At 42.7% G+C, this 26,114-nt stretch overlaps 1 protein-coding gene and 1 long non-coding RNA gene across 3 annotated transcripts, besides 1 other annotated feature; one reads left to right on the top strand and one right to left on the bottom strand.

The window, feature by feature from the left end:
- Positions 1-82: 82 nt before the first annotated feature.
- HtrA2 (HTRA2-related serine protease) lies at positions 83-2,746 on the top strand. 2 transcript variants are annotated; one of them, NM_001275636.1, is made up of 3 exons: positions 83-976; positions 1,045-1,559; positions 1,644-2,746. In NM_001275636.1, the coding sequence occupies exons 1-3, from the start codon at positions 389-391 to the stop codon at positions 1,807-1,809; spliced, it is 1,269 nt and encodes a 422-aa protein (NP_001262565.1). In that variant the 5' UTR covers positions 83-388; the 3' UTR covers positions 1,810-2,746. The 2 variants fall into 2 exon arrangements, with proteins under 2 accessions (NP_001262565.1, NP_650366.1); NM_142109.2 differs by having other exon boundaries at positions 335-976; positions 1,644-1,901.
- Positions 2,747-2,807: 61 nt separating this feature from the next.
- lncRNA:CR44177 (long non-coding RNA:CR44177) lies at positions 2,808-15,417 on the bottom strand. The gene is made up of 2 exons (NR_074014.1): positions 15,252-15,417; positions 2,808-3,572 (listed from the first exon to the last, which is right to left on the bottom strand). It is a non-coding gene; the product is annotated as a long non-coding RNA:CR44177 (long non-coding RNA).
- A 4,851-nt stretch (positions 15,418-20,268) lies between these two features.
- Positions 20,269-20,299: a mobile genetic element.
- Between the last annotated feature and the right edge of the window lie 5,815 nt (positions 20,300-26,114).

The following is a 26,114-nucleotide window of genomic DNA, read 5'->3' as shown; positions in this document are numbered from 1 at the left end:
AATAGCTAAAAACATACTTCCGAATGTGGTCTTTAGCAACATTAAACATGAGATGATGGTTTAAAAGATCCAAATGTCATTTGCACAATAGCAGGCTTTTAAAAATACTATATACAATACTATGAAAGCAGCTAAAATTTTAAAAGCCCTTTGAATTATAGCTAAATGTACAATAGCCAAATTCCCGTGATAAGCAGACGATTAGCCACCCCTGATGCGAAGAAGAAGCATCGCGGCCAACAGCTGTTTGCATTGCCTATCGCCTATCGGTAGTCGAGGGTGTCGCAGCAGGCAGCTTTTGTGGCAGAGTGCCAAATTGAAATCAGCTGCCAGCTGAGAAGTGATAAATTAAATAACAATAACAAACGCCGTGTAATCACATAAACCCATGGCTTTGCGCGGTTCCCACCGCTTGGAAGTGATCTTCAAACGCTGCATTGCCTCCCCGGTGTTACACAGTCATGCAGCCAATCGGAGGAGCAGTCAACTAGCGATCAAAGAAGGCGATCCAAACAGCAATGGTAACAGTGGGCAATATCAGCAAAATGGTGAACAAAAAGAAAAAGGCTGGAGACGATTGGTTCGATTCTTTGTGCCCTTCTCCCTGGGCGCTGTGGTCAGTGCGGCGATCATACAGCGGGAAGACTTAACGCCAACGATCGCCGCTTCCAAAATGACCGGTCGTCGGCGGGACTTCAACTTTATAGCTGATGTGGTGGCAGGTTGTGCGGATTCGGTGGTCTACATTGAGATTAAGGACACCCGCCACTTTGACTACTTCAGCGGCCAACCGATTACGGCATCGAATGGTTCCGGCTTCATTATTGAGCAGAACGGTCTCATCCTTACCAACGCCCATGTGGTGATCAACAAACCACACACAATGGTACAGGTGAGGCTATCCGATGGCAGGACTTTTCCCGCCACCATCGAGGACGTGGATCAGACATCCGATCTGGCGACTTTGCGCATACAGGTAAGCGTACAGTTGAATTTCTAAGCAGCGCAAGTTCTATATGCATATCTTTAAATCCAATCTTACAGGTGAACAATCTTTCGGTGATGCGGCTAGGCAAGAGCAGTACCCTGCGATCCGGCGAGTGGGTTGTGGCCTTAGGCAGTCCGCTGGCCCTAAGCAATACGGTGACAGCAGGCGTAATCAGTTCAACGCAGCGTGCATCTCAAGAACTTGGCCTTCGAAACAGGGATATCAACTACCTGCAAACGGATGCTGCGATTACGTTTGGCAACTCCGGCGGTCCCTTGGTCAATCTGGATGGCGAGGCTATTGGAGTTAACTCGATGAAGGTGACGGCTGGCATTAGCTTCGCAATACCCATTGACTATGTAAAGGTGTTTCTGGAGCGGGCGGCCGAGAAACGAAAGAAGGGCTCGGCCTACAAGACTGGCTATCCGGTGAAGCGGTACATGGGCATCACCATGCTGACGCTCACACCGGATATTCTGTTCGAGCTCAAGTCACGAAGCCAAAACATGCCCAGCAACTTAACGCACGGCGTGCTCGTGTGGAAGGTTATCGTTGGGTCACCGGCGCACAGGTGGGTCAATACCTAAGTGGTTAACCTATCAATCAACCAGCATTTTCCATTACAACGTGCTTTTTTGCTCTACCTCCTTTTTAGTGGTGGACTCCAACCCGGAGACATAGTGACCCACATAAACAAGAAGGAGATCAAGAACTCATCGGATGTCTACGATGCCCTGGCGGATAATAGTAAAACTCTAGATATAGTGATCCTGCGAGGTGTGAAGCAGATGCACGTGACCATTACGCCAGAAGATCCCTAGTTTAACCTGTATGCAGCACCTGTACCCAATTGTATATATTTATATATCTAAACAAAACCTACCGATCCTGGGAAGAAATCGCTGACAAACCCACCCCCCACACGCTCCTATTCCTAATCGGGTGCGCCTGCCTATATTTGTCTCTGGCTAACGAGTAGGGAAATTTGCATAGATCGCGGGCTCGTTATCAGTGGCCATTATTAACAGCGGCACGACCATAAGTTAATCTACGCATCGGACGGCACGAAAATGTATCTCCGACTGGGTCGATTGGGTCGTCTGTCCGTTTCCGAACATCATCGATTTCTCTTTCATGGAGCGCTGTGCGTGTCCCCTACCATCCGTCTGTCTGACCGTCCGTCCGTCCGTCCGTCCGTTTGTCCTCTTCCAACAACGACAAAAATATATTTACGCTAATTGAAATATCTTGCGTTGCGATCAATCGATGCCATATTTTTTATAGGCCAAACCTCGGCAGTGCAAAAAATGCAGCAGCAACATCAGACGCAAAAAACGTCGAAAAGCGAAATGCAAATTTCAATAAATTTATGCAACTGTATTCCCAGCGCTTCACTTGGCCAGCTGTTCAATACCCTCGATAGGGGTACGTTAGGTATATTTTACAAAATGAAAAATTCTATTTTTTGGGTGCTGAGAAGTTCAATGGTCGAATAGCGAACTTATTGCAAATTATTATTAATAATTATTTTATGAAACTGAACCTTTAAAATGTATTGTCTAGTTGAATCACATTGCATATTCAGACAAAAATATTCAGTCGTAGTTTATGATGTTAACCCTATTTCATCGAAACAAACATGAATGTGTAATTGAAATGAGTCTTCTCAAATCTACATGTTATGTGCATAAACAAAACAAACCTAAAATATGACCTAATAGTTGAAATGCATTAAATGGAATTTGTATCCGAAACAATCTTTGTACACATTTAAAAAAAAGGGTATTCAAACCTCACATAGCTGAGCTCAGATTGGTTTGGCTTCGGTTTATTTGTGGGTGACAAGGCAGACGTTGCCAATGATGATGTTGTTGCCGCTGCTGCTGCTGCTGTTGCTGTTGCTGTCGTTGCGTGAAAAGTGAAATTCTTGTGATTATTAATTTTGTTTTCGCTTTTGGCGATGCTACGCTTTTTTGGCTTTTGCATATAAATTCATATATTGATTCCGCCGGACTGACCATTGTTGCTGGCATTGCCGTTGTTGTTTATGTGACAGCGGCCTTTATGACATTGTTGGCACTAAGTTACCTTTATTGCTTATAAGCCGCACGCATAAATGCAGCTTAAAGTTCATAAATTTGCCAATATTCACTCGGCAAGGGGTTAAGCAAACGGACCTCGCTTTTGCGATCGTGTAAACACTTTTTACTTCATTCACTGGCGCCCCACGCTTTTTGCACTTTCTTTCTGCCATTTCAGCCGCTTGCTTGCCGGGCATTCGTTTCCATTTCCATTTCCATTTCGGTTTCGGTTTTTAGTTTTCAATCTCATTCCCAGTGCCGTCTGCACTCTGTGCGCCGACTAATTGAAATATTTAAAATGCATAAAAGTATCGCATTTAAGCCTTGCAATTAGTTTGTGGTGATCCCGCAGTTTGCCGTCGTCGTGGGTACGGATATGTAGATATATGTTGTAGTCGCCAGTTGTTGTGGGGCGCTTAAATTACAAACCTGTGAGAAATTTAGTCGCTGGTTTAGTTGCTTTGTGACTGAGGTGATCCATACACTGTCGATGGTTAGGGGTGCTGGAGGGAAAGAAAAGTTGAAGAAAGTTAATTAGGTTACTTACTATTCATGCTTTTCATAACATATTCTCCATGCTTAAAATATTTTTAAAAATATGTGCACTTTCTGAGAAAACTCAAAAATTAATGTGTATTTGAATTTTTGGTTATTAAACGACTAATAATTAAGTTTTGCTGTGCGTTCAGTTGTTTTATCATTGAACTAGAATATGGATAATTTCCAGAATTTTGATATGTTACCTATTTTCCCATCTAACCGTTTCACATTATAAAAAAATCTAGAAGGGCATTTATGCTCGTATTTAATTATTTTCGCGATTCGCGGACACTATTTTGAATTAAGATCACAAAGTTGTATTTGCGGTGAGCAGCGTTTTGCGGCTGTGATCATGTTCACACGCTGCGGCAGTAAAGCTAAAAACCCAAAGCCGGTAATTGTCGTGCTTTGACTGGGCTTACACTTTCATAAAAGGCGGCAATTAATAATTGGGGGCCCATCAATCGAGCAGCACGTTTGACGAGGGTCATTTGGGAATTTGGCAACTCCAATTGAGTTATTAAACGTGCGCTTAATTGCAGCCACTGACACTTGGGGTCATAAGGCCGCGAATTGTCGCATTAACCCAGAAATGTCAGACAGCAGAAAGGATCTGCTTTTTTCCAGCTTGGTCTTTATTTCTCTTCGCGGGTGACCCCATCAGACACCTAAATCAACGACTTTCTCGTGCGCTGTTCCCATGAACTGCTCACATTTAAACATATTGGCAGGCGCATTGGAAAAGTGCATGGAGCAACAGCGCCAGGCGAACACCTACAACAACCCACAGCCGCTTTTGTAATAGCAACAACATTAAAGTTCATGACACACAACTGTAAAATGTTTCAGCCCGCAAAAAAAAAAAAACTTTTACCGCCGATAATAAATGGCTGCGACTTTGCGCCCCCAAAAGTTCAAGCCATCATCGCGCCATCGTCCCGCATGTGAAAAGTTCTCCTTAAAAGACCGACGAACTGGACAGCTGGACACATGGACAACTTGGATCTGGCGTCCATGGACAGGAAGTTGCGGCGGCTGGCATAGTTGAAAACGAAGCCAAGAGCAAGAGATCATCGGGCTCCATGACCGATGGCCAATGCCACGGGCCATAAATCACTTGAGTATGCCAAAAGTTACATAATAATTCTGCGCTAACTGCGATAACTGATCGTCTCGTCTCGGTACGTCGGCATTAATCAAGAATTCGGGCTGGGGAAATAAAGCCATCGCCATCAATCCGTTGTCCAAATTGAAATGTGTTTTAATGTGCCATTTTATGCGGCTGGCCAAATGGTACAATATTTCCTTTCAGGGATCTCGATTGCATTAAATCAACAGATTCATAAAAATGAAAAACACGAAAAATTATGATGATTACGCGGAAATGTGTGGCAACTGCGCTTTTTATTTTGTGGCCACTGGGCTAAAATGCTTTATGAAATTGCACAAGTGTGTTGGCCATTTGCTGAATTATGGCGCCAGGTTTTTCTTTTTCTCCATATTTTTCTCACATTTTTTTTTTTGTTATTTGGGTCGCCGCAGGGCGCTGGTGGTGCATTTTCATTAAACGCTTGGGAAACTGCCCAACTGGGGAGTTGGGAGTCTCGGTGAGCCCGGTGAGCTGTGTTTTTGTGGGTCAGTTTACACATCTGGCTTTTGGCTTGGTTTTCTAGTGTTGGTCAAATATTTGCGCCAGCGCAAAGAGTCATCATCATTAATAATGATGGAAATTTCACCTGCTGGAAAAGCGTTTTTCGTTTCGCGTACTACTACCGCCGCCCCATGTTTATGTTTTCTTTATTTAGGCAAATCCATCAATTAATCTCGAGAGCGTGTGGCCCACTGTTGGCAATTGGCCACTGGGAACTGGGAACTGGAAACTGTATGTACATTTGCTTGCTCGGAAAACGACGTCGAGCGTGACGAAAACAAGCTTCTAATCTGGCCCAGCCGAACTGGCAACTTTTCGATTCGATCTGTCCCCGAATTGATTGATTTGTCAGCGACCGGCCACTGACAATCCCACAAATCCCAAGATTTATGTCCAGCTATAATGGCCATATGTCTGCTGACCATTTTCAGACAAATTATGCATAGGCTGCGAAGCTCAATGTAATATTGAAATGATGTCATCGCGACGATCAGTCGATAAACAAAAATCGTTTTAAAATTAATGTCCATTGAACGGCTGTGAAGTAAAATACATACGTAATATCGTGAATTATTTTTTATGTTTTTTCTAAAAGCAATGTCCTCCAGTATCTAGCGTTAGTTTTGTTAATATAATAGCAAAAATGGTTATTTGTAAATATCAGAACAATAGCAATTAAACTAACAAGACTCGTTAAACTTGAAGTGAATTAAAACGTATTCCATCATCATTAGTGATCACTTTTTCTTTCTGTGTGGCTAAGGCGGCCACTGAGATTACAGAGTAGAAATCGGGCCACCTGAACCATTTAATTGTTGAGATTTTTCACAAAATTGAAACATCTTCCGGCATGGAGAGCCAAGACAAACGATGTGTGCACCGAAATTAGTTTTTCGCATGTTGGCTGCCCCGAGGCGTGAAAAGATTTTCGCATGCAAGGTGCGGCGGTTACAACAACCACTACAACAACATAAACTGAAGCTTAAGCGGTAGAAACAACAGCACCTGGAATAACAACAACAAGCACAGCAGCGCAACAACAACAGCCACTGGCAGCGCGGCAAGTGTTGCTCTAATTTATAAAATGTTTTTTGCTACCAACTCAGCGGCTGCTGGAAAGCCCGAAAAAACTAAAAAAAAAATGATCAAAGGGGATGTACCCCTTATTAATATATTTTAAATTAAGTACCCTTGATATTTCAGAGATTTAAAATGTTAGGGACATATGGAACATTGATAATTATAAATTATAAACTTAATTATCAATGACCAATACAGCTACGAGTCCAATTCGGTTTACCCAAAGTCGAGGGTATTTTTCACAAATTAATTGCCTTGCGGTTCTCACACACTCACACTCTTCTAAGGCATGGCAGAAATTTCACTTCTATAGAAATTCCGGAGCTCGGCGATCGCACAGCCTGGGGCTTTTCTTTCACACTTTTTCTCACTGGCGCTGTCACTTGCTTTAGTTGCTGATGTTGCTGCTGCTGTTTTGCTGATGTTGCTGCTGCTGTTGCGATGGCCATTGCCTTTGTTTATTACGCACGACATGCCACACTCGCCCACCCATCATAAATGCCATCACATGTTTTAATTAAATGCCAGCGCAGCGAGGCCTTAAAAACTTTATATTTCTTGTCCATTAATTGAAATTACAAAGCAACACGATAATATCCGTCTGTCAGGCGTTTTTTTTTTCTTGGTTTCAGTAATAATTTTGATTTTTACTATTTTCACAAAGATGTTACCAAGTTGACAACGCGTCGGTAAATGGGGGAAGCGACTTTCACTCCTTTTAAGCACGGAAGGTATGTTTATTGCCCAGCCGCCAGGTAGTTCGGATTTTATGTTCTATTGTGGCCATAAAGCAGGCCAGTAAAACATATTGCATGGTTCGATGGATTATCGATGGCTCAAGTTCGTTGCCAGAGTCTTTTGTTTCATTCACGGGTGTAAGAAATGGGGAAACGAAGAGTGCGTGGGTCGCTTTTTGGGTGCCAACGAACCACTTTTGTTGCTGCCATCAATCAATTGCCAATTGCTAATGCAAATTGAATGCTGTTTTCATAAACAACATCCAAATACACGCGAAATGTCATTAATTTCAGCGCCGCAGCGCCGGAAAAAGCTCGACCAAATCAAGTCGAGCATTTGTCTCATCGCTTAAACATTTCAATTTCACTCGCAGCGCGCAGTCCGTAGTTTCTTTTATTTATGGCTACTAAATTACGTATCCGTGCTGTGGTCCCGATGCCGGCCAGGCTTTGATTAATGATCTCGCCCGGCACACTGACTCAGAAAGCATTGGAAAACATCGGTGGATATGGGATTTGGACGTTGGGCGGTAGGCGGCGGGGAGTTCGGGGGAACTGGACCGGCGGAACTGGGCCCACTAACGATACAAATGTACCGCTATCGCCGCACAGTAGTCGCTGTGACACGAAAGTTGCCAAGCACACGCTAATCAGGTTAATTGTCTCTCAATTTCCTGCAACTTGCCGCAAATGCATTTCAATGAGCTGCCAATTTGCGGGGGAGGCAACGGGATGCTGGAAAAGGGTGACGGTACACTGAGGGCAAAGTCGGTCACGAATAATGCTATTTTGAGCTGTTCTTTAAACTGTTATTGTACATATTGTTTTGATAATAAAACAGAGGATCCGTTTTATTTAGCCACTCATTTTGGAAGCCGACTGCATGGTTTCAGATTAATTTTGATAGTCTTCAACAGAAAGCTAGACTTGTTTTATTAACCAATAATGGTTATTTAGAAACGGCTTGCAAAATACTAAAAATTCATTATGGTACAAAAATAAACGGCGAAAAGAAATTTATTTTATTTTCTTTTTTTGTAATGTAATAAAAGTAAAATGTTTATTGAATCATAAATTTAGTGTAATAAAAGACATTACTTTTATTTCATCAATAGAAAGTGCAAAATTTAAATGCTTTCTTTATATATGTATATTTGGGCTGAATTGATTGCTAAAGTTTTTAGAATGTATTTGTTCGCTGTGCAGCCTTTTTGCAACAGAGGCGTTTAAAAAGGAAAGCTATCTCGAGTCACCTCTGAATTACGGCAATTTGAAAGCAGCAACTGCAAGGCCGGCAAAAAGTGCATCAGCATTAACGAGCTGCTCATATTTCAGTCGTTTATCTCTCTCACTTGGCGAAAATCCTTAAAGAAAAATGCACATATTTAACTAATGATGGCCACTTAACACAAACCCCGCGACAAATCAACAAAAATACGCCATCATACACGGGCAACTTTCCCAGACATTCGGTCGACAGTCGGCGTGGGTGAGCAACAATGCCACGAACAATATTGTACGAGTATATAAATATATAAACATTAAAATTATTAAATGCCTTGCTGATTATGCGCAGGCAGATCCGTGGAGCCGGTCGGTTTGCTTGTCCGTCCGTCCGTCCTTCCGCCCGTCCGTTCGTTCGTTTGTTTGTTTGTTTGTTGTGCTTGCTGATGATGTTACCCCCCAGCAGCAGCAGCAGCATCAGCAGCAGAGGTTGCAGAGATGCAGATGCAGTTGGAGATGCCGCTGCTGATGACAACAACAATAATATTGTTAATGATAATGCTTATGAGTTTTCCTTGTAACTGCCGTCTGCTGTGGGCCGAGTGATAAACGTTGTGCATGTGCAATTAGTAAATGTGTTTCACCAAATGCCAGCCGTATATTGGGAAAAAGCCTAACAAGGAAACCAACTGTTGGCCAACTTTCCATCACATGAGAGTGGACAGTGACAGTCGGCCGAAACGTATTGACAGTTGCAAATCAAATCGTACATTTGAGTGCATAATCGACATATAAATTATGGATATATCCATTCTACCCCGACCCCTTTTCTCTTCGCAATTGCTTAGATCCATTTCCCGCTCCAGTTTGCTGAACATGTCTTTCGGAGCTTGTTCAGTGAATCATGGCAAACATTTCGCGGAAATCGCAACCAGCTACAACAATAACAACATGAGTTAAAAGCACCTAAGTAAACATGAAAGAAAGGGGTCTTAGAAATTACGATTTTTCAATACGCTAACCATAAATTAGTATTATATTGATTACTTGGATTTTATTGAATATAAATGATATTTAATAGTCGCGTTAATGAGAGAAGGAAATGCCCGAGCCAGTTTTAATTTCTCAATTCGTTTTAAATGACTGACTGATCTTTTCCCTAGAAAAATTACGTATTCGCTTATAAGACAATTATACCCTTATTCGCGGTATTTTTGTCCGGGGAGTCGTGCTCTTTCCAAATGCCTGTATACATTGCATTTCATTGGCACTCATTTCCATCAGTTAGATACTTTTGAATGTCCCAGTTGGCTGGTTAGTCAGCATTTTAAATTCGATTCGATTAGCTTGGATTCTAGAACAAAGCCTGGTACTCATAATCTTGAGACCAAGTCACTTTGGACTTGGTTTTTTACTGGCAGGCAGCACGTGCTGGCCCCCAATGGCTGATGAAGATACATTACTGTATTGGCCGGCTTGGTAAGTTGGTTGGCTTGGCTTACCCATTCAAATGGCAAATTGAAAAGCCAACTTGTGTGGCTTTGGCCGATTGCAATCAGCTGGCACAGTTTGTCTTCATCAGCTGCAAAAATAAGTTAATTGCTTGGCCAAGACAAAGTTGTAACTGCGAAGTTGGCTTAGTCGCACTCCAGTTGGCGACTTGGTGGGGGAACCCAGCTCCATGACAAGGTCAACAACCTTCTTTCGCCTTGATTAAGACATTTTATGGTTGCGGTCCAGTGGATATGGGTCTTGGAATGGGAATGCCAGTGGAAATGGAGGCGGGAATGCGAATGCCAATGAATGGCTTTCTTTTGTGGGGCGGCCGGGGCTTTGAAATGTCGAACAAATGTTTTAAACTGCATGAATTGGCATTATTTGTTATTTCTCCCTCATTGTTGCTTCTTTCACTCGATTGGTTTTTATATCTTGCTCTTTTACTTTTATGTTTTGGCCAAGTCTGGCCCGGTGAGAATTCGCATGGCTAACGGACACACGACTTGGTAACAAATTGAAATTACCTTACATAAAAATTGTTTGACCGAAATTGTTTTTTGGGCACTTTGCCTGCAAATGAAGGCGAATTATGTTGTTCAAGACAATTAAGCTGCAACACGCGGAAACAATTTGCTTTGGGGCCCAGAGCTAGGCACAAACAACGAAGTCAACAACATGCCCACAAAAGCCAAATGACGCTTTTTGGCCAAAATAACATTAAAGCAACAACGGACACAACAACTATAAGTACGCGCAGTTTCAACGCATTGCGCAACATAATTGAAATGAAATGGAATTGAATTGAACAACAACGAGCAACAATTTGCAAAATCGACATTTAAATATGCATTAACAGCATTGTCGGTGCTCCGTTTTTGGTTCGCCTTGGAAAGTGGTTACCCTTACGGTTGAGAAATAAAATATACGATAAATTGACACAATAATTAGGAACTGTTGTATATACTAGCATATGTTCTTTAAACCGAAGGTCATTGCAGCCAATGCTCGGTTTTATACTTTAGACAAATAATATTATCCGGATATGTACTAGTACGAATGGACCCTACTTAAGCAAATATTAGTAGGAAAATCTAAAACTTATTATGGATACTTTATAATTTAAGCTCAAAGTGCACCAAGACCATTATAATATATAAATATAAACATCACTTAATATAGTCGTTTAAAAATACCCATCGTATTTGAGTAAATTATAAATTACCAAAATCAGTTGATGGATTTTTTCCAAGTGCTCCTTTCTGGCTCGAAAAGTGAGAGTCATGTAGACGCACTCGAGACCTAGGCTAAGTACTTTCGCAGACAGCGTTTGGACTCAGTGCTAACAACCGACCAACGAGCAGGACCCAGCCCTTTTTTTCATGACTTAATCTTATCAGACAAGCACTGGCATTAAAAATGCACTTCAAGGTTCTGGCCATGATTATGGCCTGTGTATGCCTGCGCGCAGCTCATTTCGTTAAATGGTTTTTTGTGGCCGCGGTGGAGCATAATTCATGGTTGCAGGATTACAGAATGAGTGGAGGAGCAGTTTGAGGAGGAGCTGGAGGAGCCATTGTGGAAAATCAGCAACGCTTGTTTGGCCAGCTCAAAAAAATGCTAGCAGGAATTAAGTTGTTGTGCGTGGACATCAAGGTCGAGGATCGACTGGCGGCACAGTGACTGCGATCCATGGTTGGACACTACAACCATTTTCGCCTTGACCCCGCCGGAGTTAACTTTTCATTTCCCAACTGCCCACATCGCATTAATGCCCAAGTTTATGGCAGCTGCCACTGTGCTCCCCGCAAATAGAAAAGCCAACCAAAAGCCAGCTACTGTGCCGCATTTAAGCCGCTTTGGTTCTGGGGCGAACAAATGCGATTTGGCCCATAAAGTTTTGTATTAGCGGGGCCAAAGCGCAACAACAACTACGATAACAACAGCCCCAACAATAACAAGTCAATTGGCGGGCGGGCGGCATTTGCCAAAATCTTGCACAAATCACATAAATCGCCGCTCAAATCCAACTCCGTATTTGGCCAAAATGCCAAACTCACGGCTAATGCTCATAAGTTTGCCGCGATTGCTTCAAAAAGCCGTTTTTGCTTGCTGCGACTGACGGGCATGAGAATACTTGCGGTCGACAGCAAATCCATCGATCCAGCGATCGCAGCCATTAGCGACATGTGGTTTCTATAATTTTTCGTAATTACATAAATTGGTAAACGGTGATGGGAAATTCTGGAAACGAAACTACTATTGCGAGGCTCACAATTTAGCAATGTTAATTGCTGCACTGCAAATAAAGCTACTTATAAAAACGAGTAATTTTTTTGATTCTAAGCCTAAGGAAATAAATCATTAAAACTCCCCAATTATTGAATAATTACTTCTTTTAAAAGATGACCCACAGTTGTAATCTTTTAGTTTCATATCCGTATTATAAATTTTCCTGTCTGTATGATTGATTGGAAAACTGCTAAATATTTATGCCAGTGAATGTCTATTGCCTTGAGAATTAGTCAGCAAACGTTGCTGATGAAATGCGCAAACGGGCATCTCCGCGGCGATGACAATCGAATCGCATCGATCGAATCCCAGGGATTTCTGACCAGGTCACCGAGTAATAAATTCGATTTAAGCGAAGCTCATTCGGAGCTGAGCAGTGGGCATAATTTAATGAAAGTGAGGCTGCTGGGCCAACAATTTATTAACATATTACCAACAATTGTTGCAATTTGATTTGCTTTATGGCCGCAACGTGCCCGAGATGCGCCGCCAGCGATAAGGAGCATCTACATCTGCGTGGCCCCGCCCTTCTGGAGATGCAGATGTGGGATACGAGTCGAGTGTTGGATCTGCAGATTCCGCAAAAAGGGGGAAAACGGGAACGGGAACGGCTTCTGCCCACGACCAAAAACAAGAAAATTCGCGGTAACTCGCCCCGTGTATGTGTGTGTCTTGTACTGTTTTGAGGGCCGAGAAGTCGAGTCATTCCGCGTCCGCGGGGATGGAGAAAAAAAGGTTACACAATTCATTTCATTTGGTGCAAGGCATAAATCAAGCCAACAACAAGCGGCAAACCGGCTGGAGGCATCTTCCATCTTCCTGCTGCTAGCTGGGAGGTCGACAGAGCTGACCAAGCGCCCAGTGATATATGATTTTGTTAATTTAGTCCATTGAAATAAGCTGCACCAGTGGAGATTGCAGCAGACTGCCAAAACGAGTTCGTTGCCTAAGTCTTTTGTTTTGCATGCACAGAACTTTTTTCTGCCGGCCGCTTGCGTAATCGAACTTGAAACGAAATCACTCACGCAGCAGACGAATGGCGAGAAGTCCGAAAATAAATGCGGTTAATTGAACGAGTGTCCAGTGGTCAATTCGCTGACAGATCTGGGAGAGATGTACAACATGCCAAGGCGGCGGCCTCTCAAGGTTGCAGTGAAAGTGTTTTTACTTTTGTTTGCCCGCCGTCCGTTGCCAGGCTCTTTTATGACCTTTTTTCCGACGCGGCACTGCATTTCGCAGGCTTCCAGGCTGCTGCACTCCACTGACGAATTGCATACTATAAAAGTGGCCAGCGCCAGTTGCGGTAACAGCAAATAAAACAGATTTACAGTCATGGGCAACGCACTAGAGCTGTCTTGGTCTCTACCATACACTCTCTAGTTATTTCAATAGAATACATTTATTGTAGAAAAATTTAGCGAAAAATTTACTTTTACGCACCGGCAGTCACACCAATGATTAATCGTTTGCTGTTTTAAAAATTGTTTCAGTTTAGTTTACACTATTATGATTAACTACTACATTGTTTACCGCTGCTGTAATTGAGCCTGTGCATATGCGAAGCCAATTAATGGGCGTGAAAGTTTATTATCATTTGCTCAAGTTTTTGCTGCTGCAGAGCCTGACTTTTTTTTTGGCGGGCTACTCGCCTTTTGGAGTTTACTTTTTTTGTTGCACGAGGGTTATCTCATCGTGGCGAGATACTCGCATCGATATGCGAGTATTTATCACTTTCTGTTTGCTCTGTGTGGCAGCTGCGATAATCGCTGAAATGTGCTGAAAAATTGCAGCATTTTAATTGTTTAAGGCGACGCCAACTTTGTTGCCGTGAGGAGACTGTATGTAGAGACCGCCTGGTAACTTTCAACGTTTCAACATCGGCGCGTTGCACAATGCCGGTGCAAAACGCATCATCAACACATTTGAGGCATACACTCTATGGCCAATTATAAGTTCATTTACCTGACAGCACAGCATGCAAAACAAAAAACGGGAAGAAACGTGTGCAGGCATGTGAAAAACATCGCCACCGCATTATTATTAATTTTTTAACACTTTCCATTGGGTTTTTGCACGCCAAAAAAAAAAACTATTGACTAATAGTATCGATGAAAAAAGTTACTACTTGGATGAAACATGAGGAAAGAGGATTTACTTAAAATGTTGTATGCACCAATAATCTGACATGTTTCAGAAACATTAGAGCAGCAGCTCAAAACAGTTTTGCGATAATAACAATAATGAAAAACTTTCTCTCAGTGTTCTCGTAGTTGGTCGCTAGTTGCTATTACATTACTGTGGCACTGCTGGCGTTGCATTTGATTTGATTAAAAACCGCAGTTATCTGCCTCACTTTGTCGCCGGCTTGATGTTAACATCGACACTTTGTTGCCGCTCCGGTCAGCGTGCTCCTTTGATTCGGTGGTAGATGCCGGGGGGGTGGTGTCCATTCCGTCTGGTTGACTACAATGTATGTAAGTCGTAAGCCGCTTGTCCGCCGGCCATGTAATCCCGCTGGCATTATGCGACACTTGCATGTGTTTTGTATGGCAAGGTCGGCTCATGGCCGGGCTCAAAAATAAAATTATTAATGGCCTAGGCCAGAGGCGCGTTTAATTAGCATTTAAATATTGAAAATCGAAATTTATTCACTCGTCCCATCGCTGCACCGAAAATTGCTTTTAAATCCGCACAATATCAGTAAATTGTTTAATGCGATTTTGCGACATATCAGAAATGTATAATCTCAGCCTTGCTGTTTAAAGCCAAATTGCGACCGCTGGCTGCCCCAGAGCCAAGTCGTGAGTCAGGCGGCAATTTATTTTCGCCGAATTAAATGCAAATTGACAGTTCCAATTGCATTCTAAAGGTAAAAATAAAACAGCATACGGCAAAATCGAAAATCCAAAATCGAAATCCAAATGCAAATCGTGTTTCGTTGTTGTTTTGCAATTAATCAATTAGGCGCAGCCTCGGCTTCAGATTCAGACAGTTTCAGCTGAGGCTTGAGGATAACACTCGGCAAAATAAATTACCATATTGCTTAATTTGGTTGTAATTGACGTGTAAAACTATGTTCAACGAAAATACAGACTAGTAAATGGAAACTAATAAAAGATCCTTGTGAAAGTGGAAAAGTCAGAAAAGATATTAAATTCGCTTACATGAATTTTTTTTTTAGCTATGTCATAAAACACTAGACTAGAATTTCGGTGAGTGTCTTTTCCAGCTTAAGACCAGTCAGTGTCAGTGTGTCAGGCATCAATGCCCGCAAATCCAGCTCTGACGATTCGCTGGATTCGTTGTCACCTCGAGGGAGCTGCAAGAACTGAATTGAACGGCACTCCTCGACTTTTGACAGAGCCTTGTATGCAAATGCGGCTCTTGATTTTTGCAATTTTGTGGGCCTTTAGATTTGTTTTTTTTTTTTGTTGTTGTTTGAGCAATTGCCCGCTGTTCTGGCGATATGACGCCGCATGCATAATGAGCCTGTGTATTCAAATGAGAGTTTTACGCTTTGTTTTATTGGTCTTAAATTGCATTTAGCGTCAAATGTCCCGCGCAGCGAACGTAAATAACGCAGAAGAAATACACTCGAACGTATTTCTTTTGGCTGTTTTTGTATTTTGTTTTGCATTTTGCATAGCGGCATGAATAAATCTTCAAATGAGCAATCACTCAACGGCGACGGGAACTCTGCCAAAGGTGTGACTCAGCTCACGGGATCTCTGCTGCCTGTCACAATCATCATCGTCATCATCATAATGATCAGTTCGTAATTACGATCTTCCGTTCGTCTAGAGATCTCTAAAAATATCCGCGGGTCATAATTTCGAATTTGAAGCGCTCGCCAATTCAAATTGACAATTTTGGGGCATGTTTATGTTGATAGTATAATTCGTTTTGATCGGCGTTGAGCAATCCTATCTATAGAGCGACCTTGGCGATGCAATTGCCGGGAATTGCACAATTTTGCATGTACTTGAGACTTCACACTCGATTGCCAGAAGTAAAAGTTCGCACAGTTTGCCTTTCCCATCGGATAATTATTGTTTATGCAAACATACAATAAATGAGAAAATATATACGGGGGATCCTCAGTTCTCGTTAATTGGATTACAAAAGGTAACGCCCCCTGTTAAGCGGCCGAAAGCTACGAGCACGAGATGCAGTATCTTATGATACAGATACGCCAAAAGATTGCGCCCGATACAGATACACAGATACAGATAGGGGCCAATGTAAGTAGATATGGAGTGGCACATTAGATGCAGTTTACTGCTGCTGCCGATGCTGAGTGTTGAATCATGCAATTCAAATAGACACGAACGAAAAACGAGAAATCATCATTAATATATCAACGGCGAGCGCCTGTATCTTTGTATCTTGCAGATACATTTGGCTGCACGCGCGTTCGGTTGAAAGGCATATGAATGACTTTGATGATTGGGAAAGTGTTTTTGCGGCGAATGCGTTTGCCGATTTGCAGCATGCTAATTGCTGCATTTTCGCACTTTGGCAGTCTCTATGCGTCACGCGTGCCGGGATAATCCAACACAAAATTTATTAAATTAATGATTTAATTAATAATTTTACCAGCCCATCTGCAAGTACCGCGCTGACATTTACTGTTGTTAAGCGTGTCTCCGTTTTGTATCTTTCAATCTCTTGACTGCCTCGCAACCCCTTCGATCACTTAACTTCATTAATTTGCGCCGCAGCGGGTTAATGGTTTTTAAAGGGCCCTTACACATATAAGTATATTTTTAAGATAGGGGTTCGGTGAAATTTGATAGCCGAAAAACCCATGCAGTTGGTGAAAAAGTGCACAGCATGTATCGATGATCACCAATCCTGTTCAATTGCATAAGCCGCAAAGGGCGAAAATTCCCAAAAATCCACAAAAATTACTCAAGAATGTTGATTAAACGTCGCTATATTGAGTTACACTGATAAGTCCGCCTTCAAAATATGTCAAAGGGAATGTCTGTTTTCGGCAAGAATCCATCGATAAGATGGATCAGCTTTCCCTGGGGCCGATCAATATATGTTCTTTCTTTCTTTAAGCACAAGCGCCTGCTCTTAGAACTCGCTTTATGCATCTCCCTTGATTTATGGATGAAACACAGCCACATGGTCACCGGGCTTCCTGCTTCGCTGCCGGGATTGGCAATCATCGGCGAGTAAAAACCAATTTATTTTACGCTGGCCCACAGTTCAAGACCCCACCGGACTTTCAACTTAATATATTCGGATTTTAATGCACTTTCTGGCCTGTCCGCATGCAGCAACATAATTAAAAACCCTGCCCCAGCGACACCCGAAAAAATTATCAAGCACAACTGGCTGAACCACCGAACCACCACATTGCACCCATAAATGACGTGCGGCTGTTGCATTATTTGCCTTTCTTTTGGCCAACAGCAGCCGGGGCATGTCGTTAATATTATTTGGCTTGATAAACTTCTGCCACAAGACAATCGAAATTACTCAATCACGTCGAGGAGGCTGGAGACTGTGCACTGGGAGAAAATTCGGGGAGTGTACGCATTTGGCTATTAGAAATTATAACGACAAAGAAGAATTCTACATTTCATGGTTTCGATATGATTTGTTTCCCAGATTTTTATGACACTAAGTGTTAAGAGTAGCCCAATATTAGTTTTCAAGTATTATTTTTCTGAATGTTCCTGATTTTTGGGATTGGGCTGCATTTTTAGTTGTTAGTACAACGGGCGTGCGTCAAATTGCGGCCCAAAAAGCTGTCAATGCCGCGCCTTTTTTCACCGGAGCCTGATGCCTGGAGGCTATTCGGCTGTTCCTCCGGGCTGCTCCCGTCGAGTCCCTGGTTGCCTGGTTCCCGTGATCCCTCCGGGAGTCGCCTGTCGTGTAATTGATGTCAATTGCAGCTGATGCAGTTGGTGGTGCACCCACCTAGCTTCGTTAAATGCCAAATATAATTTAATAGGAAGTGAAAACAAGCAAAGGGTACAAATTACACTGCCAGCAAGTATAATGATTGATTTGTATCGGCTATGAACGAGCTATGAAAAAGGCAACAAAATCGCAATATCGCCAAATTTACCATTAAAAAAACCAAACATATGTATGTCTGCTGGGCGAGCGAACGAGATGCTGCGATTGTCGGCTGCCAATTTTCTGCGCCCAATTTCGTAAGCGCTCGAAGTTTGATACTTTTTGCCCCAACCCCGGTCTGTTTACTATCTCTGCGGCCATTTCCGCATAATAACAATAATTTGGCGGACTGTTTGCCCAAATCGAGTTAGCAAAATAGACGGGGCCGTAAGCGTCTTTATTGTGTGGCAGTGGCAAGATCGCCACAATTGCAGTTATTTCGACTCCGGCAATTGCATCATAACAATCATCATTGGCCCTGGCCAAAAAATTTGCATCATTACGTTCACTCTCTCCGCGAAATGGAATACAGAAGAAATATCCACATAGGTGGCATTCGGTGGGCTTATTAGCCGAGGATTGCATTTGCAGTTTGTTTTTCCCTTAGCGACTTTGGAAAGTCGAGTCTTGGCCGATATGGCTGACTAACCTGCAGCAATGCAGCTTTCGGCCAAGAGCGAAAGGCGGGAAAGGTGTTGGCGAATTTTCGGACTCGGATCGCTGGGTTTTACGAAAGTTGTTTGAAGGTTGTGGCCACTTCTGTCGTTGGGTCATATAACTTCCCATAACTTCCCATGTGGCCAGGTTGAGTCATTGCGGGTCACTGGCCTTTGCCGCCTGCATCCACCCAACTGCAACTCCTATTCATTGGCCAACTGCCTAAGTGCCTCTTAATGATGACTGCCAACTTCTGCACTCGGAATTGCACGCGCACAACTCATTTATTTTAAATTGAACTCGATTGCCCAACCCCTGGTGCACAGAGAAAAAAAGAAGACTAGCTATTTCTAAGAGTATAATATATTTAGATTTAACCACAATGCTGGATCACTTTATTAGTTAAACATAGATAGCCAAGTATAAGGTATATGCTGTACATTTAAAAGAATTGTTTTGAGACTATAAGTGCAATAATAATATCCAGTTTTTCTCTAAGCTATCAACATTTTTTTGAAGTGCACCTGATTGTCTGCACGCGCCCACAACAAAGTAACAAAGTGTAACTAAGCCGCGAGCGTCGAACCCTCATGAGTTTCTAATTGAAATAAATTGCTAGCAACTCCGGCAGCAGTGCCAGCATGCCCTTGAATTAGCAGCCAACTAGCTTGAATTCGTTTCAATTGGCTCGTTTATGCTGGAGCGGGATGGCCGAAAGCTGCTCGAATTAATGAGCCACTCGGTGACCTTGACTCTACCAACCTCCCTTGCATCCATATCCATCCATCTGCAACTCCAATACCCAATCTCCATCTAAAAAGCGAGTCGATTCGAATGTGTGTCAAATGCAACATGCAGCGGGCTGCAGACGTGACTAACCGACTTTCATGTCATAACTTTTGTGAAGTTCAAGTTGCTGCCACCCGCTTAAGCCACCACCCTCCCTTTTTGTCTAGCGAGCCGCTCAATTAAGGCGCATAAATTATGTGCCGCTCTTGCAACGGCCGCCAAATTGAAATCGTAAATTAACATTTGCCAGACGTTGCTGTTGCAGCAGTTGCAGTCGCAGTTGCCGTTTTCGGCCTGGCCAAAAGCTCTGGCCATAACTTTTACATTTTGACCAAATATTTTTGCCAATTTTCACTAAGCTCCAGCCCACGCAGTCGTCGCCGCCCGATGGGTGAATGTTGAAAATGCTGCAAATGCTGGAAATCTACTGCCAGAGAGCAGGAAAAATTGTCAACGCCAAGCAAAATGAACGAAATGAAAATGGTAGCAATTGCCGTGGACATGCAACTTGGCCAAAAGTGACAGTTGCCAGTCAGTCAGTTTGTTTGTTTGTTTGCTTGCCTGTTTGCTGGCCAACCCGGCTGCCCGTGCATTCCATTTCGGCTCCCTGCGAAAGCTAGTTTGATATTTTTATGTGTGACAGTTGCTTTATGTTACAATTTCCAGGCATTACTTTTTATTTCAAGTGCAAAATTTATTGCCATTTGCCAAGGTGCCAGAGAGCCAAGTTTCCACGGCCAGCGGCAACAGGATTCCTGGCTACCAGTGGCTAATCAGTGGCAATGTTTGTCGTTGTTGTCCACGTTGCTAAAGTTGCCAAAGACGCTGATGTGGCTGCTACCCTAGTTGCTGTTGTTGCCGCTGTCACTGGCTTCTTGGCTTTCACTGGTAAAAATTAGAAACACACTTTGTGCCTCTTCGACCGGCATAACTCTGAATTAGTTCTGCTCAGGCTGGGTGGCATTGTGTGCAGCACAAAAGAAGCTTGGCACTGGAATGGACTTTCAAAGGCTGTTAGCTGGATTTATGAAAACGGATCTAGAAACGTGTAAGAAATTTTGTAAGTCAGTTAATCAAGAAGATGTGTCATAAACTGGAAAGTGAAGATGTAATGCTTTTTAGTTAGTATTATTTATTCAACAAATGCTTGAAAAATTTACTCTTTGCGAAATATGCTAAAAGGGGTTGCATGTTCTTTTATAAAGTTTTTAAGTTTATATGGTACCAATACCAATATAATTTCTAAAATAGTTGATATAATTATCTTATTTAATTATTATTCACTGAAGGCTTTACCCGTGTGATATTTCTCTCACCCACCATTTAGCCATTTGCGAAGTGGAGCTGCTCCAGGTCGGATTCCATAACTGCTTCGTCTGTTAATTGCTTGATGGGGCTCTCGGATTTCGTTTGCCACCCACTGGAGAAGACAAGAAGAAGAAAAACAGAAATTAGCCTGAAAAAGCGACGACATTGCATAATGCATAAATTTCTTAGGCCAAATACTCCTGCGAATGGCCGCCAGCTTTTCCCTACTTTTTTCCTCGAAGCAGAGCGGCTTTTTCCGTAACGAGCCGCCAAACTGCAGTTGGTAATACGAGACCAACTTGGCCCGGTCGCATTGGTGTTTTGTCGTTTTGTTGTTGTTTTGTTACTCGGCTGTTTGGCTGTTGGGTTGCCGTTGGCCGCTAGAGGTTGTTGCTTGGTAATAATGACAGTATGTGTCACATTGCAACCCACACGCATTCAATTTTACTGCACCTCAGCAGCAGCGACAAAGAGGAGCCTGCACCTTTATGAGCCTGGAAGTTGGGATTTTGGCTTTGGCCAGGGTTTTTTTAAATGCCGATTTCTTTGGAGTTTTATTTTTTTGTCCCCAAGCCCCGACTGTGGCGCAAATTTGATCCAATTGTGCACTCATTTAATCGTGATCTTTATGCGAGTGTACAGTTGGATGTGTTTAGCCTTTTATGTCGTCCATCGCTCGCCTGATCTCCTTTACATTTGGCCTGCGGTGGGTGACCCACATAATTTGCTCTTTTAATTCAGCTCCAGTTCGCTGTCATTGTTTTTTATTCAACTCAACTCAACTCGGTTCAACTCAACTGAACTCATTGCTGAAGCTGCTGGTTTTGCGGAGGCAGTGCGCAATAATTATGTAAAAAACATGTTAAACATTTAAGGAAGTTAATTAAATGGAAAATATATGTTTATTAAACGAGCCGGGACAGCCTTAATTGCCGAGTGCTTGGGGTGCCACAAAACAGGACCGAGATGGAGAGCCTTTGTCTGACGAACTGGCAGCCAGGCCGAGACGAAGGCCTTGTATTTGCAATCGAGTGTTTTCCGGGTTTAAGATTTGATTGCTTGAAGAATGACTGGTAAGATGCAGCCCTGACTGGCCGAGAAAATATGCAAATTGCGTGTCCTTGTGCAATGGGCTTATTGCCAGAAAAAAAAGCTCAACCAAGTCTTAACAATAATAATTTACTTAAAAGGAGTATTTCATGTTTAAGCAAAAGTCTTTTGTTTACTTCAGTGACGATATTTGGTCAAGTTAATCACGATATAAATATTGTTTTTGCAAATATTTTACAAGACGTAGTTAAGTTCTAAGCCTTTTATGTAAATAACAACTGACGACTAATTCTCTTTTTTGCATAATTCGACCTCCGCCGACATACATTTTCCCACAGCTTACTTGACCAAATTAACATTGGCACATCGCAAATCTGCTTAATGACAAAGCTCATCACATTCGTTTTTATCTTCTCCCATTTAAAATATTTTTTTTAGCAATTTTTTCCATATTATTATTTCAGGCGGACAAGCCCCTCGAAAATCGAGTTTGACATTAGGGCGTACTTCAAGTTAATTTCATGCCGCATCACGAACCCGCAAATTGAACGGAGACACTAGGCTTATATAATTAAGCCAGTTACCGTAATTACCATAAAGATAGATAATAATTTGGCCGCGCACGAAAAAAAAGTATAATTAAGCGGCCGGAAATGGAAACTACGGGGGACTTTTTTCTTGCCAGGTTTGGCCCTCTTAACAATGTCAAGGACATCGCATCAAATGTTCGCTCAAATCTCAATTGGATTTTTGTAAGTTTTCTTTTGCATGATTTCCAATACCCTTTGCTTTTTGGTTTTTGGGCGAAAGCTTCAATACACACAGAGTCTCGAATGCATTTTCGTTATGGCTGGAGTTTCGCAATGAATAAAACATTACGAAGGCGTTGCTCTGAACCAGCAGAAACAATAACTAAAGGCGTTGCTGCTACCACAGCCTGTCTCCCGGTTTTCCTCGCTAGATATTGGCCAAGCGGTAATACGTCAATAACCGTTTAGCGTACAAATTGAAATTTTTATTAGTTACGGACGCCGTCCAGAAAAACGAAAAAAAAATACTCAAAAAAATTGAAGAAAAAAGAGCAAACTAAGCCATAGGCCCGCCGGCGATGCAACGGAAAGCGATGGAAAATAATAAAAACAAACCAGCTACTTAGACAGATGCTGCGCGCGGTCGGCGGGGCAGCTGGAAGGTGGGTGGTGTGGGGCGGCAGGTGGTGCAGGGTGTGCTGGGGCTGCAGGGGGTGGTGGGATGCTGGCCCGGCCAAGGAAGCCACACGAATGCCGCTGCTAAGATATCGCCAGAGATTATGTTTTGTGGCGGCGGTAGCAGCTGCCACCATTGTTTTTGTTTTCAGCCAATGCAGCTGATGTTGCTGTTGTGCCGCTGGTGGCCTTTTGGCTTTGTATCACGGCGCTGGCATCTGTGCGATGTGCAACACTTGCAGACATCTTGGCGCGCGCTTTTTTTCTATATATGTATGGTTGTATATAATTTTTTGCCATTTTTTTCTCCAACTGTACATCGGCGGATGGGTAAATTTGTGTTTAGAAATTAGCCAGGCGGCACTCCGGCCACGCCCCGAATTGTCTGCCCCAACCCCACTGCCCACTTCCCACTTCCCACTCCCCGCCAGACTGTCCGACCCGTATCTGTATAATATGCCCGCAGGTGATGAAGCCGTTGTCGTTTCGCTTGTCGTTGTCGTCCCCCAACTGCATTTGCATTTGCATTTGTGGCCATGCTTCCTGTGCGGCTACTGTGGCCACCACTTTTGCATCCTGCTGTCATTTCAGCTACCGCACTTGGGCCACCCTCGCAGCATAGGGGCACTCGATAAGGCCGCCTTTCCAGGTGGGTCTGCTCAGTCTTATCTGACGCACACTGGTAGGAAATGCATCAGCTATAAGCTGAGCCTATCGCTTTCATAGAACTCCATCTCCTTTAAAACCATCACCTTTTGAAGAAAAAGAACACGACTAACTTCGTTTAAGATTTTTATACTCAAAATATCTAGAATTGTAATGAATTTCAAAACCAAATATAAATAGATTACCTAGCCAAAGAGTGAAAATCATAACGAACCAAATATCTAAACAAACTTTAATGATTTCCGTGGTCAATTTTCTGCGAAACCATTGGTTTCCTGGTAAGTACACCAAAATATTTCGACACTTGGAGGCGATTTCGTGATCTTTTTGCGTGAGCGCGACCATAAACGCGCCCTGCACTTGTTGTCACCTTTGAGGTTTTTTTTTTCCCCCCATTTGTGGGACGCACCTGAGTCGAGCTTGAAGCTAAATTTGGGAGAACAGAGCGGCGGGCTGTGCCTTTGTTTGTCTAGTCAGCGGATCTGAAAACGACGCAATCAATGGATCCGCGACATGCAACGCGGCAGTTGTTAAATGGTAAATTGTAAATAGTAAATAGTAACTAGCAAATGGTAAATGGCAACGTGGCCAGCGAACTGGGTTAAGTGCAGCCTCCGCTGGTTTTGCGCCTTTTCGCGGCAGTCGATGCCTCTCGACGTGCAATTTATGCATTTCGTGTTTACAGTTTTATGATTATGTTTTGCCTAACACCAACAAACACAAATAAACAAAATAATCAGCAGAACAAACGTTGCAACATTTTCGCTGCGGTCCATTCAGTTTTGGCATCGTTTCGCTTCGCCGCTGGCGATCAAGGCCGTTGTGAGGCAGCTCTCCTTTGGGTACTATAAATTACAAGTTTTTCAGATTTGTATGCAATTTTTGTGTTTGGCAAACGGAAACGGTCATATGCAAAAACCCCCAATTGTCGAGCGTTGGCGTCTAATGAGCTGTGACTGCGCCCAGATCTCCGCCAACTTCACGGGATTTTTTTTTATTTTTCTACCTATAGGTTGCCTTTCACAATGCTATAGTGTCTGTCTTTCCTTCGGCCAAAATCTAATTAAATGCTATCGTGCTAATAATCAGCGAGCTTACGAAAGTAGAAATAAAAATAAAAACAAAAACTTTCTAAAGCCCGTGAGAGTGACGCCTTTTCCTATAAAAAATCGCTCAGCCTGGCTAATTATGAACGCCTAATTACAAAGACGGATGCCACAAGACGCTGCCACTGCCACGGCCACTCGTCTCTCTTTGGCGTGCGAAAAGTTCAACACAAAAGCCAAAAACTGGCTGCCAAGCCAGTCGTAGTGGTCTTGAATTATGATTCCAGAAAGCCAAGTCGCGCGTGGCAAGTACACTTAAAGAACTCGTTCGTCTGTCCAAAGAAAAGATTTAATGCTAAACATCTATAATTTTCTAGGTTTCGAACACTTTTAGTCAACGTTTTCTCGCATAGAAAAATTTAAATAAAAACTCTCACGCTTTTATATCTATATTTTAAAAATATTTATTGTAAAGTAACTAAGATATTTTCCATGTGTACTAGCGGCTGAAAACAGCAGCAACTTTGGCCGGCTGGCTGACTTTTCCGCCAGTGGTTTGATTTATGTGGCAACTGTGACACGGCTAGCGTTCTCTATAATTACGGAGCCAGTTGATCCGGCGTAGACACGGCGGCGGCACCTCAGCCCCACGAAAGTCCACGAAAATATAATCGAGTGTGGATACATTGGGGCATTGGCATCGGCATCTATGGTCTCCCTTTTACGCTTTGCGGCTTTCCGCGGGCACTGTTTTCACCACATGCTGTCAGCGAGTTTTCCGGCCGCCCATTTTCAGGGTCTAATGTTGTCAGCAAGGTCTCTTGGCCACGAAATTCATGGCGGCTGTGAACCCAGCACCCGCAACCAACAGATTCGCACATGGTAAAAATTCTAGAAATATGAGCTTCCTGGAATGAGGCACATGGTGTTGATAGCCATTTAAAGACATCTGGCAATGCAGCTTAACAAGACACAAATAATGCGAATCGAAGGGAAACAATGCGTTGGACTTCTGGCTTCCTCTTTTAAAGTAAACAGCAATTCACAATAGCAAGAATGATAAAAAAAAGCTTGATATTGCATTCATGGCTCCAAATCTTGCAGTCCAAAGAATAATGTATCACTATTAAAGTTAATGCTGTACCCCTTTCATTAGGTTTGATTTCCATATTGTCATAACCATTCCAAATGTACTGGTCAAATGGTTTCTTTAATCAAAACAACTTGGAATAAGCTTATAATGCTAAAATCTACGAAATATCTAATCTAATCTAATAATAAATACTCTCTTCAATCCAAATAGCGTGCAGTATGTTTTCCAAGTTGGAGTACATTTCCCAACTTGTAAAGTATGAGAAAAAGCAGCATTTTGAATGGGGTTCAATGAGTT

Source organism: Drosophila melanogaster, chromosome 3R, assembly GCF_000001215.4.
Source record: "Drosophila melanogaster chromosome 3R".
NCBI lineage: Eukaryota > Metazoa > Arthropoda > Insecta > Diptera > Drosophilidae > Drosophila > Drosophila melanogaster.
Note: the sequence above shows the minus strand (reverse complement) of the source record. Positions and strands in the feature narration are given on the sequence as shown.